Source organism: Ranitomeya variabilis, chromosome 1 (assembly GCF_051348905.1).
Source record: "Ranitomeya variabilis isolate aRanVar5 chromosome 1, aRanVar5.hap1, whole genome shotgun sequence".
NCBI lineage: Eukaryota > Metazoa > Chordata > Amphibia > Anura > Dendrobatidae > Ranitomeya > Ranitomeya variabilis.
This window is the reverse complement of record NC_135232.1, coordinates 664,125,765-664,142,026: the sequence shown is the minus strand read 5'-3', so window position 1 is coordinate 664,142,026 and position 16,262 is coordinate 664,125,765. Positions and strand designations below refer to the sequence as shown.

The 16,262-nt window shown below is 44.6% G+C and overlaps 1 protein-coding gene across 1 annotated transcript in view; it reads left to right on the top strand.

Annotated features, from left to right (window-relative positions):
* The first annotated feature begins 2,854 nt into the window (after positions 1–2,854).
* SCG5 (secretogranin V) overlaps positions 2,855–16,262 on the top strand; it is a 79,933-nt gene continuing 66,525 nt past the window's right edge. Inside the window, exon 1 of the mRNA XM_077263572.1 lies at positions 2,855–2,991. Within this exon, the coding sequence (XP_077119687.1) occupies positions 2,986–2,991 (6 nt within the window). The 5' untranslated portion in view covers positions 2,855–2,985. The remainder of the gene's footprint in view (positions 2,992–16,262) is intronic.

The window sequence follows — 16,262 nt, the reverse complement described above, 5'->3', positions numbered from 1 at the left end:
CAAAAGAACGTATCTGCACCGAAATGGTATCATTAAAAACGCCAGCTCGGCAAGCAAAAAATAAGCCCTCAACCGACCCCAGATCATGAAAAATGGAGACACTACGAGTATCGGAAAATGGCGCAATTTTTTTTTTTTTTTTAGCAAAGTTTGGAATTTTTTTTCACCACTTAGATAATAAATAACTTAGTCATGTTAGGTGTCTATGAACTCGTATTGACCTGTAGAATCACAATGGCAGGTCAGGTCAGTTTTAGCATTTAGTGAACCTAGCAAAAAAGCCAAACAAAAAACAAGTGTGGGATTGCACTTTTTTTGCAGTTTCACCGCACTTGGAATTTTTTTCCCGTTTTCTAGTACATGACATGGTAAAACCAATGATGCCGTTCAAAAGTACAACTCGTCCCGCAAAACATAAGCCCTCACATGGCCTAATTGACGGAAAAATAAAAAAGTTATGGCTCTGGGAAGGAGGGGAGCGAAAAACGAACACGGAAAAATGGAAAATCCCAAGGTCATGAAGGGGTTAAAGGGAACCTGTCACCCCAAAATTGATGGGGAGGTAAGCTCACCGGCATCAGGGGCTTATCTACAGCATTCTGTAATGCTGTAGAAAAGCCACCGATGTTACCTGAAAGAAGAGAAAAAGACGTTAGATTATACTCACCCACGGGCGGTCCCGTTCCGATGGGCGTCTCAGGTCCGGTACAGCGCCTCCTATCTTAATTCCATGACATCCTCTTCTGGTCTTCACGCCGCAGGTTCGGCGCAGGCGTACTTTGCCCTGTTGAGGACAGAGCAAAGTACTGCAGTGTGCAGGTGCCGGAAATGTCAGAGAGGCCTGGCGCCTGCGCACTGCAGTACTTTGCTCTGCCCTCACCAGGGCAGACAAAGTATGCCTGCGTAGGAGCCGCGGCAAGAAGACAAGAAGAGGACGTCATGGAATGAAGATAGGAGGCGCCGAAGCGGACCTGAGACACCCATCGGACCGGACCGCAGCGGCACCGCCCCTGGGTGAGTATAATCTAACCTCTTTTTCTCTTTCAGGATACATCGGGGGCTTATCTACAGCATTACAGAATGCTGTAGATAAGCCCCTGATGACGGTGAGCTTACCTCATCATCGATTTTGGGGGTGACAGGTTCTCTTTAAAAGAGGCATAGATGCTCATGAGGAGAACATAATTTTACCTCTATACAAGTCACTAGTGCGACCACACTTAGAATACTGTGCACAGTTCTGGTCTCCGGTGTATAAGAAAGACATAGCTGACCTGGAGCGGGTGCAGAGGAGAGCGACCAAGGTTATTAGAGGACTGGGGTGTCTGCAATACCAAGATAGGTTATTACACTTGGGGCTGTTTAGTTTGGAAAAACGAAGACTAAGGAGTGATCTTATGTTAATGTATAAATATATGAGGGGACAGTACAAAGACCTTTCTGATGATCTTTTTAATCATAGACCTGAGACAGGGACAAGGGGGCATCCTCTACGTCTGGAGGAAAGAAGGTTTAGGCATAATAACAGACGCGGATTCTTTACTGTAAGAGCAGTGAGACTATGGAACTCTCTACCGTATGATGTTGTAATGAGTGAGTCATTACTTAAATTTAAGAGGGGACTGGATGCCTTTCTGGAAAAGTATAATATTACAGGGTATATACACTAGATTCCTTGATAGGGTGTTGATCCAGGGAACTAGTCTGATTGCCGTATGTGGAGTCGGGAAGGAATTTTTTTCCCCAATGTGGAGCTTACTCTTTGCCACATGGGTTTTTTTTGCCTTCCTCTGGATCAACATGATGGGGCATGTTAGGCTATGGGTTGAACTAGATGGACTTAAAGTCTTCCTTCAACCTTAATAATAACTATGGGTTTTTTTTCCAAGAATTTACCCTTTTTTTTTTTTTCACCAGTTAAATTAAAAAAAAACAACTAAAGACGTTTGGTATCCCTGTAATCATACTGACCTGAAAGCAATTGTAGAATTTTCTTTTTCTCTGCATTTGGCATTTTTACCCATTTCACAGTACATTGAATGGTGCCATTGAGGGTATGTGCACACGTTCAGATTTTTTCGCGATAAAAACGCATACATATGCATCCTATCATTTAGAATGCATTCTGCAATTTTTGTGCATATGATGCAAAAAAACCCGCATCGCAGTAAAAAAAGCAGCATGTTCATTAATTTTGTGGATTTTTCGCGGAAAAAAAACGCATGCGGATTTCTGGCAGAAATGTTCGGTTTTTGTCAGGAAATTTCTGCAAGAAATCCTGACGTGTGCACATAGCCTAACACTACAACTTTATACTGCAGAAAACAAGCCCTCATTTGAATGGAAAAATAAGAATATGATGGCACTTTGAAAAAGGGGAGGAAAAAAGTGAAAGTGCCCCCAAAAAATCACTGTCGGGAAAGGGTTAAACAAGTATTTATCTGCATTCTAACTATGATTTATGTATTTGCTACAAAGCTTAAAAAAATATATAAATACAGTATATAAAATATTTTTTGCTGGAGGTGAAGTTCTAGTGGCATGGGAGGTAGTATGAGGTCTTTTGTTTATATTGTGGGTATTTGATTTGGAAATGTTGAGAAACGCTGTCCACAAATGACAAATGTCATTACTGAGATCACATAGTACAACTTTGCGTTTTCATGTATTTTGCTGAAATCGGTGAACATTTTGTTAGGTACCAATTGCACTTGAACCTTCCCTAATATTTATCTGCTGGAGAACCAATGAACCTTATATACAGATGCCGGAATTAGAAGCAATTGTATAGTCTCTACATCCTAGAGGAGAGACCATGACGCTCCAGGTTCTCCTTCTGCCTCTGTTCTCCTTCCCCTCTCACCTGTCACTGTAGCTTCCCGCCCACGCCTCTGCTCCATCTGTCTCCATCCCTCCCTTCCTCCCTCCATCCCTGCTGCTTCCTCTCCTCATTTCAGATCCTGCATCTCCCAGCTGTCATCCTCCATGTTTGTAAGTCTCCTATTTCTGTTCTCCATGCATGAGATGATATATTGTGTCTTTTCGGTTAGATTTCTTAATACCTCTTCCTCGCCTTGTAAAATGGGTGGTCAGACATGTTTTTTTTGTAATGTATTACAGGGGTTTTCGATGGTTGTAATCTCTGTGTATTTCAAGTCATGCTGGAAATGGTTTGGCTGTTTTAGCCCTTTGCTCAGTAGCAATGTGTAGTATAAAACTAATTACATACATTGCAAATCCATAGGCGAATAATGCGAACAGTGATTTTTCTAATCTGATGCCCCTTGCAAATAAAATCAAATCTCTGAAATGTACCTTTCTCGCATGTACACACAAAACATCTTATCTATAAGGTATAATCATTGCTCATCTAGAACATGTATTACAGTTTACATGCATATATAAATCCGGCCTTGCCTGATACATTCTTTTTCTGCCCTTATGCATTGCAAAGTCTGCTCTCCAGTGGAGCGATGGGGAAACTGCTGGTAGATTAGACCAATACTTATTCCTTCCTCTTCAATAAATTAGATGGATATTTACATCTTAACAACTCTGGAGAAGAAGAGGGAAAGGTGCTAAAAATTAGTCCATTTGATATTCTTTAATCCTGCATCCAGTGGTGCAAAAATATTGATTTTTTTTTTCCCCATCAAGTGATTGCAAGGATATATGAAATGTAAAAAGTGTAGAAAATGTTCTCTGATCAGATAAAACTAATGAAATTAAGCACCCTAACATTTTAAAGATTGTTTTATACTTTTATATGAACATCTGACAACCCAGAATGTCTATTTATAGTTGCAATCTGTTAGGTCTTTGCCAAATTCCCCTCAGTTTCCAGGTAGTCTCCTGTCTGCCAGCGATTTCCAGGACTTATGCTACGTGTCCGGTCATTACCAGATTAAAGGAATGACGTTTCATTTTTGTAGCAACATTTAAAAAAAAAAATTCACATGGTTTGACAATATAATAAATACTAACTAAAGTAGCTAAAAAAAAAATTGTGTATCAGCTTTGAATGATAAGGTATTCCCTTTTCCTGAAAGAACAGATGCCATAGCTACAGTAGCATTTTCTAGTATCATATAATAATAATAATTTGTATTTATATAGCGCCAACATATTCCGCAGCGCTTTACAAATTATAGAGGGGACTTGTACAGACAATAGACATTACAGCATAACAGAAATCACAGTTCAAAATAGATACCAGGAGGAATGAGGGCCCTGCTTGCAAGCTTACAAACTATGAGGAAAAGGGGAGACACGAGAGGTGGATGGTAACAATTGCTTTAGTTATTTGGACCAGCCATAGTGTAAGGCTCGGGTGTTCATGTAAAGCTGCATGAACCAGTTAACAGCCTAAGTATGTAGCAGTACAGACACAGAGTGCTATTAACTGCATAAAGTGTATGAGAACATGATGAGAGGAACCTGATTATGGTTTTGTTTTTTTTTTTTGAATGGGCCACACAGGGATGGTTAGGTTAATGCATTGAGGCGGTAGGCCAGTTTGAACAAATGAGTTTTTAGGGCACGCTTAAAACTGTGGGGATTGGGGATTAATCGTATTAACCTAGGTAATGCATTCCAAATAATCGGCGCAGCACGTGTAAAGTCTTGGAGACGGGAGTGGGAGGTTCTGATTATTGAGGATGCTAACCTGAGGTCATTAGCGGAGCGGAGGGCACGGGTAGGGTGGTAGACTGAGACCAGAGAGGAGATGTAGGGTGGTGCTGAGCCATGGAGTGCTTTGTGGATGAGGGTAGTAGTTTTGTACTGGATTCTGGAGTGGATGGATAGCCAGTGTAATGACTGGCACAAGGTAGAGGCATCGGTGTAACGGTTGGTGAGGAATAGGGTTGAGCGACTTTCATTTTTTTAAGATCGAGTAGGGTTTTGGGAAACCCGATTTTGTCCAGAGTCGAGTCGAGTGCAGTCGGCCGATTATCGCTAAAAGTCGGGGATCGACCGAAACACGAAACCCAATGCAAGTCAATGGGGAAGCATAGTCGGCAGTGAGTGGAGGCCAGGAAAACACCTACAGTGCCCATTTTAATGCCAAAAACATCCATTCTTGTTTCTGAAGCTTGCCAATCTTAATTAACTGTATAATAATAGTTGGGCATAAGGAATTGGGGGAAAGTTGTGGGGGGAGTAGGGCTGGCTCAAGTTTTTCGTGGGCCCAGGAAATGCGGACTACGTCACGGCGGTGTTGCAGGGAAAGGTAAGTATTTAAAAGTTGCAAGTGCTGTGATCCTGAGCAAGCAGGGGGGGCCCACTCGTTCGCATTGCCACTGGCACAGGGCCCCTCAAAGTACGGCGGTGTGTTTGCATGGCGGGGGCGCCTCCCACCAGCAGCGACACTTTTGCGTACTCTGAGGGGCCCTGTGCCAGTGACGTCGCCAACGAGTATGCCCCCCCACCTGATGAAGGAACCTGCACTTTCATCTGCACCTTCCTCTTTGTCCCTGTGTAAGGTGGTATAACATGCGGGAAGGGGAACCTTACTTTCAGCAGGGTCAGATTCTGGCTGTGTAGAGTACAAGGGGAATGTAGTGGTCTAGGTCAATGTACCAGCAGACTCATTTAGCAGTGGCTGGGCAATGGGCAGGATGAGGAGGAAACAGATATAGGGCCAAAGAATAAAGTAGGCTACATGCAGTTCAAAATTGGTAACAGGACTAAACAGGCGGCATTGCTTTGTTCAGTGGAGTAGCAAACCCAAGAGCAGCAGACACTGTTTCAAGGGCCTAACCACACTAGTAGGCCAAATGCAGTTTAATATCTGATAGTATAGGGCGAAAGCCAGAATGTGGAAGCTCAGCTTTGTTCAGTTGAGGACAACACCAGGGAGGGGCAGACACCTTTAGTAGGCCGGAAAAGCCTATTGCATTTTTTAAAATGGTAATTTGGAGCAGAAGGTTGAAGCTCAGCTTTATTTAGTTGAGGGCAACACCAGGGAGGGGCAGAAGCCGTTAGTAGGCCCTAACCACCATTTTTTTTTTTTTTAAAACCACTTAATGAGAGCCGGAAGGTTGAAGCTCAGCTTTATTTAGTTGAGGACAACACCAGGGAGGGGCAGAAGCCGTTAGTAGGCCCTAACCACCATTTTTTTTTTAAAACCACTTAATGAGAGCCGGAAGGTTGAAGCTCAGCTTTATTTAGTTGAGGACAACACCAGGGAGGGGCAGAAGCCGTTAGTAGGCCCTAACCACCATTTTTTTTTTTTTTAAAACCACTTAATGAGAGCCGGAAGGTTGAAGCTCAGCTTTATTTAGTTGAGGACAACACCAGGGAGGGGCAGAAGCCGTTAGTAGGCCCTAACCACCATTTTTTTTTTAAAACCACTTAATGAGAGCCGGAAGGTTGAAGCTCAGCTTTATTTAGTTGAGGACAACACCAGGGAGGGGCAGAAGCCGTTAGTAGGCCCTAACCAAAGTTGAAGGCCAAATGCAGTTTAATTTCTGATACTATAGGCCGAAAGCCAGAAGGTGGAAGTTCCGATTTAGACAGTGGAGGACAATTTGAATTAGGGACTGCAGACAGACTTAGTAGGCTGTCCCCTGTGGACCATGCATCCACCACATTAACCCATTGCGCCGTAATGGACACGTAATCTTCCGTGGCCATGCCTACAGGTCCATGCGTCTGTTGTCAGGTGCACCTTTGTACTCACAGATTGCCAGAGTGCATGGACAATGCGGTCTTCTACATGCTGGTGGAGGGTTGGGATGGCTTTTCTCGCAAAAGAAGTGTCGACTGGTTAGCTTGTAGCGTGGTACAGCGTAGTCCATCATGGCCTTATTAATAGTAAATAAAATATATAACTAGGCTCTATGAACTTTTAAATAGGTTCCAGGGGTACACGGGCAGCATTGGTGTGGTCAGTGGAGGAGTATTGCAAGTAGGGGCTGCAGACAGGCTATCAAAGGCCTAAAATAACAAACAGTAGGCAGTCATGGCAGTTTTACATCGGTTACATGGATACACAGGCAGGCACTCCAGGCAGCATTGTGCTCAGTGGAGGAGTATTGCAAGTAGGGGCCGCAGACAGGCTATCAAAGGCCTAAAATAACAAACAGTAGGCAGTCATGGCAGTTTTACATCGGTTACATGGATACACAGGCAGGCACTCCAGGCAGCATTGTGGTCAGTGGAGGAGTATTGCAAGTAGGGGCCGCAGACAGGCTATCAAAGGCCTAAAATAACAAACAGTAGGCAGTCATGGCAGTTTTACATCGGTTACATGGATACACAGGCAGCTAGGTGGTGAGTGGAGGAGTATTTAAAGTAAGGACCGCAGACAGGCTATCAAAGGCCTAACATAACAAACAATAGGCTCATGGCAGTTTTACAGCGGTTACATGGATACACGGGCAGGCAGCTTGGTGGTGAGTGGAGGAGTATTTAAAGTATGGACCGCAGACAGGCTTCGAAGGCCTAACACAATAAAATGGGCTGGCTGTAGGCACTTTAAAATTGGTTCCAGGGGTACACGGGCAGCAGTGGTCTGGTCAGTGGAGGCCTAGTGGAAGGAGGGACCGCAGACAGGCTTCGAAGGCCTAACACAATAACATGGGCTGGCTGTAGGCACTTTAAAATTGGTTCCAGGGGTACACGGGCAGCAGTGGTCTGGTCAGTGGAGGCCTAGTGGAAGGAGGGACCGCAGACAGGCTTCGAAGGCCTAACACAATAAAATGGGCTGGCTGTAGGCACTTTAAAATTGGTTCCAGGGGTACACGGGCAGCAGTGGTCTGGTCAGTGGAGGCCTAGTGGAAGTATGGACCGCAGACAGGCTTCGAAGGCCTAACACAATAAAATGGGCTGGCTGTAGGCACTTTAAAATTGGTTCCAGGGGTACACGGGCAGCAGTGGTCTGGTCAGTGGAGGACTAGTGGAAGTATGGACCGCAGACAGGCTTCGAAGGCCTAACACAATAAAATGGGCTGGCTGTAGGCACTTTAAAATTGGTTCCAGGGGTACACGGGCAGCAGTGGTCTGGTCAGTGGAGGCCTAGTGGAAGGAGGGACCGCAGACAGGCTTCGAAGGCCTAACACAATAAAATGGGCTGGCTGTAGGCACTTTAAAATTGGTTCCAGGGGTACACGGGCAGCAGTGGTCTGGTCAGTGGAGGCCTAGTGGAAGTATGGACCGCAGACAGGCTTCGAAGGCCTAACACAATAAAATGGGCTGGCTGTAGGCACTTTAAAATTGGTTCCAGGGGTACACGGGCAGCAGTGGTCTGGTCAGTGGAGGACTAGTGGAAGTATGGACCGCAGACAGGCTTCGAAGGCCTAACACAATAAAATGGGCTGGCTGTAGGCACTTTAAAATTGGTTCCAGGGGTACACGGGCAGCAGTGGTCTGGTCAGTGGAGGACTAGTGGAAGGAGGGAGCGCAGAAAGGCTTCAAAGGCCTAAAATAACAAACAATAGGCTCATGGCAGTTTTACAGCGGTTACATGGATACACGGGCAGGCAGCTTGGTGGTCAGTGGAGGAGTAGGGACCGCAGACAGGCTATCAAAGGCCTAAAATAACAAACAATAGGCTCATGGCAGTTTTACAGCGGTTACATGGATACACGGGCAGGCAGCTTGGTGCTGAGTGGAGGAGTAGTGCAAGGAGTGTCTGTCCCAGTACTCCCAAAATATAAATAGATGTTAATGTCTCGCAAAACAACCAAAACAAAAAAAAAGATGGCATACTTAGGTACAGGGGTGGGCTCATCTGCTGTGTTTCTGACATAGTAATTTGGCAGTAACTATTTAATGGTGCCAATATAGGACACAGACACAGACTACTTTAAGTTGCATCATAGATGTCTACAAATTTGTATTGTCAGTGCCAGACATTGAATGATGTCAGCGAATAGACTAAAGATTGGTGGAGCTGTGCGACATAATTTTGCACGTAGTACAGCCCAGTTTGAGCTGGGGTAGGGGGGAACTCTCTTGAGGCCGGCGGGACCGCCCCAGGGCCACTCATGTTACAACGGTGTGTCTGACGTTGGGTGCGCACCACCACCGCCAGAGACACTACATTGTACTATGAGGGACCCAGTAGCAATGCCGTCAACCAAAAGCGAGCACACCCACCTCTTCAGACAAACAGCAGTCTCACGGGTGCTTGCGCCAAGTCGCGATACCACGGCCCCGTGTGGGGAGTTTGGCCATTTAGGGAGGTGTAAACATGTCGTATGCTGTACAATCTGCAGCAGCAAATTAGACATTAGAAAAGTAATTCACAGGCAAGAGCTTTTCATAGGAAAGCTAGGTGTCGGCCGGGCAAGGTGGGGCAAAAGATTTTGAAATCCAGTTGTGGTTCATTTTAATGAATGTTAGATCGTCAACATTTTGGGTAGCCAGACGAGTCCTTTTTTCGGTTAATATTGACCCTGCAGCACTGAATACTCTTTCTGATAGGACACTTGCTGCCGGGCAAGCAAGCTCCTGCAATGCATATTCTGCCAATTCTGGCCAGGTGTCTAATTTGGAGGCCCAGTAATCAAATGGGAATGACGGTTGAGGGAGAACATCGATAAGGGATGAAAAATAGTTAGTAACCATACTGGACAAATGTTGTCTCCTGTCACTTTCAATTGATGCAGCAGTACCTGTCCTGTCTGCGGTCATAGCAAAATCACTCCACAACCTGGTCAGAAAACCCCTCTGTCCAACGCCACTTCTGATGTGTGCACCCCTAACACTCCTAGTCTGCTGCCCCCTGGAGCTCGTGTGAGAACGATCACGTGCGCTGTGTGCTGGGAATGCCTGAAGCAAACGGTCAACAAGAGTTGATTGTTTGGTTGCTAATATTAGTTCCAAGTTCTCATGTGGCATAACATTTTGCAATTTGCCTTTATAGCGTGGATCAAGGAGGCAGGCCAACCAGTAATCGTCATCGTTCATCATTTTCGTAATGCGTGTGTCCCTTTGTAGGATACGTAAGGCATAATCCGCCATGTGGGCCAAAGTTCCACTTGTCAAATCTCCGGTTGTGATTGGTTGAGGGGCAGTTGCAGGCAAATCTACGTCACTTGTGTCCCTCAAAAAACCAGAACCCGGCCGTGACACGCAACCAATTTCCTGTGCCCCCGTGAAAGTTTCCGCATTAAAAATATACTCATCCCCATCATCCTCCTCGTCCTCCACCTCCTCTTCGCCCGCTACCTCGTCCTGTACACTGCCCTGACCAGACAATGGCTGACTGTCATCAAGGCTTCCCTCTTCCTCTGGTGCAGACGCCTGCTCCTTTATGTGCGTCAAACTTTGCATCAGCAGACGCATTAGGGGGATGCTCATGCTTATTACGGCGTTGTCTGCACTAACCAGCCGTGTGCATTCCTCAAAACACTGAAGGACTTGACACATGTCTTGTATCTTCGACCACTGCACACCTGACAACTCCATGTCTGCCATCCTACTGCCTGCCCGTGTATCCTCCCACAAATAAATAACAGCACGCCTCTGTTCGCACAGTCTCTGAAGCATGTGCAGTGTTGAGTTCCACCTTGTTGCAACGTCTATGATTAGGCGATGCTGGGGAAGGTTCAAAGACCGCTGATAGGTCTGCATACGGCTGGCGTGTACAGGCGAACGTCGGATATGTGAGCAAAGTGCACGCACTTTGAGGAGCAGGTCGGAGAACCCAGGATAAGTTTTCAATAAGCACTGCACCACCAGGTTTAAGGTGTGAGCCAGGCAAGGAATGTGTTTCAGTTGGGAAAGGGAGATGGCAGCCATGAAATTCCTTCCGTTATCACTCACTACCTTGCCTGCCTCAAGATCTACTGTGCCCAGCCACGACTGCGTTTCTTGTTGCAAGAACTCGGACAGAACTTCCGCGGTGTGTCTGTTGTCGCCCAAACACTTCATAGCCAATACAGCCTGCTGACGCTTGGCAGTAGCTGGCCCATAATGGGACAACTGGTGTGCAACAGTGTCATCTGCCGATGGAGTGGTTGGCCGACTGCGTTCTGTGGAAGAGCTGTAGCTTCTGCAGGAGGACGAGGAGGAGGAGGAGGGGGTGCGAACGCCTACAGCCAACTGTTTCCTAGACCGTGGGCTAGGCACAACTGTCCCTAAATTGATGTCGCCTGTGGACCCTGCATCCACCACATTCACCCAGTGTGCCGTGATGGACACATAACGTCCCTGGCCATGCCTACTGGTCCATGCATCTGTAGTCAGGTGCACCTTTGTACTCACAGATTGCCTGAGTGCATGGACGATGCGCTGTTTAACATGCTGGTGCAGGGCTGGGATGGCTTTTCTGGAAAAAAAGTGTCGACTGGGTAGCTCGTATCGTGGTTCAGCGTACTCCATCAGGGCTTTGAAAGCTTCGCTTTCAACTAACCGGTAGGGCATCATCTCTAACGAGATTAGTCTAGCTATGTGGGCGTTAAAACCCTGTGTACGCGGATGCGAGGATAAGTACTTCCTTTTTCTAACCAGAGTCTCATGTAGGGTGAGCTGGACTGGAGAGCTGTAGATCGTGGAACTTTCGGGTGTGCCGGTGGACATGGCAGACTGAGAGACGGTTGGAGACGGTATTGTTTCCGCCGGTGCCCTACATGCAATATTTCCTCCTACAAAACTGGTGATTCCCTGACCCTGACTGCTTTTGGCTGGCAAAGAAACCTGCACAGATACTGCCGGTGGTGCGGAAAATGGTGGCCTTACAGTGACGGAAGGGATGTTGCGTTGCTGACTAGCTTCATTGGCCGAGGGTGCTACAACCTTGAGGGACGTTTGGTAGTTAGTCCAGGCTTGAGAATGCATGGTGGTTAAGTGTCTATGCATGCAACTAGTATTTAGACTTTTCAGATTCTGACCTCTGCTTAAGCTAGTTGAACATTTTTGACAGATGACTTTGCGCTGATCAGTTGGATGTTGTTTAAAAAAATGCCAGACTGCACTCTTCCTAGACTCTGATCCCTTTTCAGGGATTGCAGACTGAGCTTTAACCGGATGGCAACGCTGTGCTCCAACAGGTTTTGGCTTTGACACGCGTTTTGGTCCAGATACGGGCCCGGCAGATGGAACCTGTTGCGATGTTGATGCCTGCTGCGGCCCCTCCTCCACCTCCGCTTCTGAACTACTGCCGCCTGCACCCTGTTCCCCCAATGGCTGCCAATCGGGGTCAATAACTGGGTCATCTATTACCTCCTCTTCGAGCTCGTGTGCAACTTCGTCTGTGTCACTGTGTCGGTCGGTGGTATAGCGTTCGTGGCGGGGCAACATAGTCTCATCAGGGTCTGATTGTGGATCTGTACCCTGAGAGGGCAATGTGGTGGTCTGAGTCAAAGGAGCAGCATAGTACTCTGGCTGTGGCTGTGCATCAGTGCACTCCATGTCAGAATATACTTGTAATGGGCATGGCCTGTTAAATGTTTCACTTTCTAAGCCAGGGACGGTATGTGTAAAGAGCTCCATGGAGTGACCCGTTGTGTCGCCTGCTGCATCCTTCTCTCTTGTTGTAGTTTTTGCTGAGGAGGACAAGGAAGCGACTTGTCCCTGACCGTGAACATCCACAAGCGACGCGCTGCTTTTACATTTACCAGTTTCGGAAGAGGAGGCAAAAGAGCTAGAGGCTGAGTCTGCAATGTAAGCCAAAACTTGCTGTTGCTGCTCCGCCTTTAAAAGCGGTTTTCCTACTCCCAGAAAAGAGAGCGTTCGAGGCCTTGTGTAGCCTGACGACGAAACTGGCTCCACAGCTCCAGACTTAGGTGGAATATTTTTATCCCCACGACCACCTGATGCTCCACTACCACTACCATCATTACCAGCTGACAATGAACGCCCACGACGACCTCTTGCACCAGACTTCCTCATTGTTTTAAAATCTTAACCAAAGTAACTTTATTTGTTGCTATCAAACAACTTACACGGTGAGCTATAACTTCAGTATGATTTCAATATCCCTTAACAGGTTGGTGAGACCACAAGGAAAATCAGGCACAATGTTACACACTCTGTTTTCTGTGGCACAAAATCACAGAGATGACACACACGCAGGACTGTCACTCAAGCACTAATGTCAATATTAATCTCCCACCTAATTTATTTATTTTTTTTTCTCAGGGAGACTTTAGAAACCAAATAATATTAAAAAAAAAAAAAAAAAGGCTTTCTATGGCCCACAATTAGAGAGAGAGAGGTGGCACAACCAGGAGTCAAGACTGGCGCACAAGCTGAAAGGGCAATATTACTCTCCCACTGTTTTTTATGTTTTTTTTGTTTTTTTCAGGGAGACTTTAGAAACCAAATAATATTAAAAAAACCAAAAAAAAAAAAGGCTTTCTATGGCCCACTGAATGAAAGGGAGAGAGGTGGCACACCCAGGAGTCAAGACTGGCACACAAGCTGAAAGGGCAATATTACTCTCCCACTGTTTTTTTATGTATTTTTTGTTTTTTCAGGGAGACTTTAGAAACCCAATAATATTTAAAAAAAAAAATAAATAGGCTTTCTATGGCCCACTGAATGAGAGGGAGAGAGGTGGCACACCCAGGAGTCAAGACTGGCACACAAGCTGAAAGGGCAATATTACTCTCCCACTGTTTTTTTAGGTTTTTTTTTTTTTTTCAGGGAGAATTAGAAACCAAATAATATTAAAAAAAAAAAAAATAGGCTTTCTATGGCCCACTGAATGAAAGGGAGAGAGGTGGCACACCCAGGAGTCAAGACTGGCACACAAGCTGAAAGGGCAATATTACTCTCCCACTGTTTTTTTATGTATTTTTTGTTTTTTCAGGGAGACTTTAGAAACCCAATAATATTTAAAAAAAAAAATAAATAGGCTTTCTATGGCCCACTGAATGAGAGGGAGAGAGGTGGCACACCCAGGAGTCAAGACTGGCACACAAGCTGAAAGGGCAATATTACTCTCCCACTGTTTTTTTAGGTTTTTTTTTTTTTTTCAGGGAGAATTAGAAACCAAATAATATTAAAAAAAAAAAAATAGGCTTTCTATGGCCCACTGAATGAAAGGGAGAGAGGTGGCACACCCAGGAGTCAAGACTGGCACACAAGCTGAAAGGGCAATATTACTCTCCCACTGTTTTTTTATGTATTTTTTGTTTTTTTCAGGGAGACTTTAGAAACCCAATAATATTTAAAAAAAAAAATAAATAGGCTTTCTATGGCCCACTGAATGAGAGGGAGAGAGGTGGCACACCCAGGAGTCAAGACTGGCACACAAGCTGAAAGGGCAATATTACTCTCCCACTGTTTTTTTATGTATTTTTTGTTTTTTTCAGGGAGACTTTAGAAACCCAATAATATTTAAAAAAAAAAATAAATAGGCTTTCTATGGCCCACTGAATGAGAGGGAGAGAGGTGGCACACCCAGGAGTCAAGACTGGCACACAAGCTGAAAGGGCAATATTACTCTCCCACTGTTTTTTTAGGTTTTTTTTTTTTTTCAGGGAGACTTTAGAAACCAAATAATATTAAAAAAAAAAAAAAAAAAAAAAAAAATAGGCTTGCTATAGCCCACTGAATGAGAGATAGCACACACAGCAGTGGCACACAAGCCCTTACTGAGGCCAATATTTTTCTCCCACTGATTGATGTAGTGTTTTTGTGTTGAGGTAGAATTTAGAACACAAATCACGGAAAAAATAAGTAGGCTTTCTATGGCCCACTGAATGAAAGGGAGAGAGGTGGCACACCCAGGAGTCAAGACTGGCACACAAGCTGAAAGGGCAATATTACTCTCCCACTGTTTTTTTATGTATTTTTTGTTTTTTTCAGGGAGACTTTAGAAACCCAATAATATTTAAAAAAAAAAATAAATAGGCTTTCTATGGCCCACTGAATGAGAGGGAGAGAGGTGGCACACCCAGGAGTCAAGACTGGCACACAAGCTGAAAGGGCAATATTACTCTCCCACTGTTTTTTTATGTATTTTTTGTTTTTTTCAGGGAGACTTTAGAAACCCAATAATATTTAAAAAAAAAAATAAATAGGCTTTCTATGGCCCACTGAATGAGAGGGAGAGAGGTGGCACACCCAGGAGTCAAGACTGGCACACAAGCTGAAAGGGCAATATTACTCTCCCACTGTTTTTTTAGGTTTTTTTTTTTTTTCAGGGAGACTTTAGAAACCAAATAATATTAAAAAAAAAAAAAAAAAAAAAAAAATAGGCTTGCTATAGCCCACTGAATGAGAGATAGCACACACAGCAGTGGCACACAAGCCCTTACTGAGGCCAATATTTTTCTCCCACTGATTGATGTAGTGTTTTTGTGTTGAGGTAGAATTTAGAACACAAATCACGGAAAAAATAAGTAGGCTTTCTATGGCCCACTGAATGAAAGGGAGAGAGGTGGCACACCCAGGAGTCAAGACTGGCACACAAGCTGAAAGGGCAATATTACTCTCCCACTGTTTTTTTATGTATTTTTTGTTTTTTCAGGGAGACTTTAGAAACCCAATAATATTTAAAAAAAAAAATAAATAGGCTTTCTATGGCCCACTGAATGAGAGGGAGAGAGGTGGCACACCCAGGAGTCAAGACTGGCACACAAGCTGAAAGGGCAATATTACTCTCCCACTGTTTTTTTAGGTTTTTTTTTTTTTTTCAGGGAGAATTAGAAACCAAATAATATTAAAAAAAAAAAAATAGGCTTTCTATGGCCCACTGAATGAAAGGGAGAGAGGTGGCACACCCAGGAGTCAAGACTGGCACACAAGCTGAAAGGGCAATATTACTCTCCCACTGTTTTTTTATGTATTTTTTGTTTTTTTCAGGGAGACTTTAGAAACCCAATAATATTTAAAAAAAAAAATAAATAGGCTTTCTATGGCCCACTGAATGAGAGGGAGAGAGGTGGCACACCCAGGAGTCAAGACTGGCACACAAGCTGAAAGGGCAATATTACTCTCCCACTGTTTTTTTAGGTTTTTTTTTTTTTTCAGGGAGACTTTTGAAACCAAATAATATTAAAAAAAAAAAAAAAAAAAAAATATAGGCTTGCTATAGCCCACTGAATGATAGCGCACACACAGCAGTGGCACACAAGCCCTGACTGAGGCCAATATTTTTCTCCCACTGATTGATGTAGTGTTTCTGTGTTGAGGTAGATTTTAGAACACAAATCACGGAAAAAATAAATAGGCTTTCTATGGCCCACTCAGTGAGAGATGGCACACACAGGGATGGCACTGTAGCAGAAATGCCAATCTTAATCTCCCACAAAAAAAAAACAAAAAAAAAAAAAAACTGTCCTACAATTACTATCTCCCTGCAG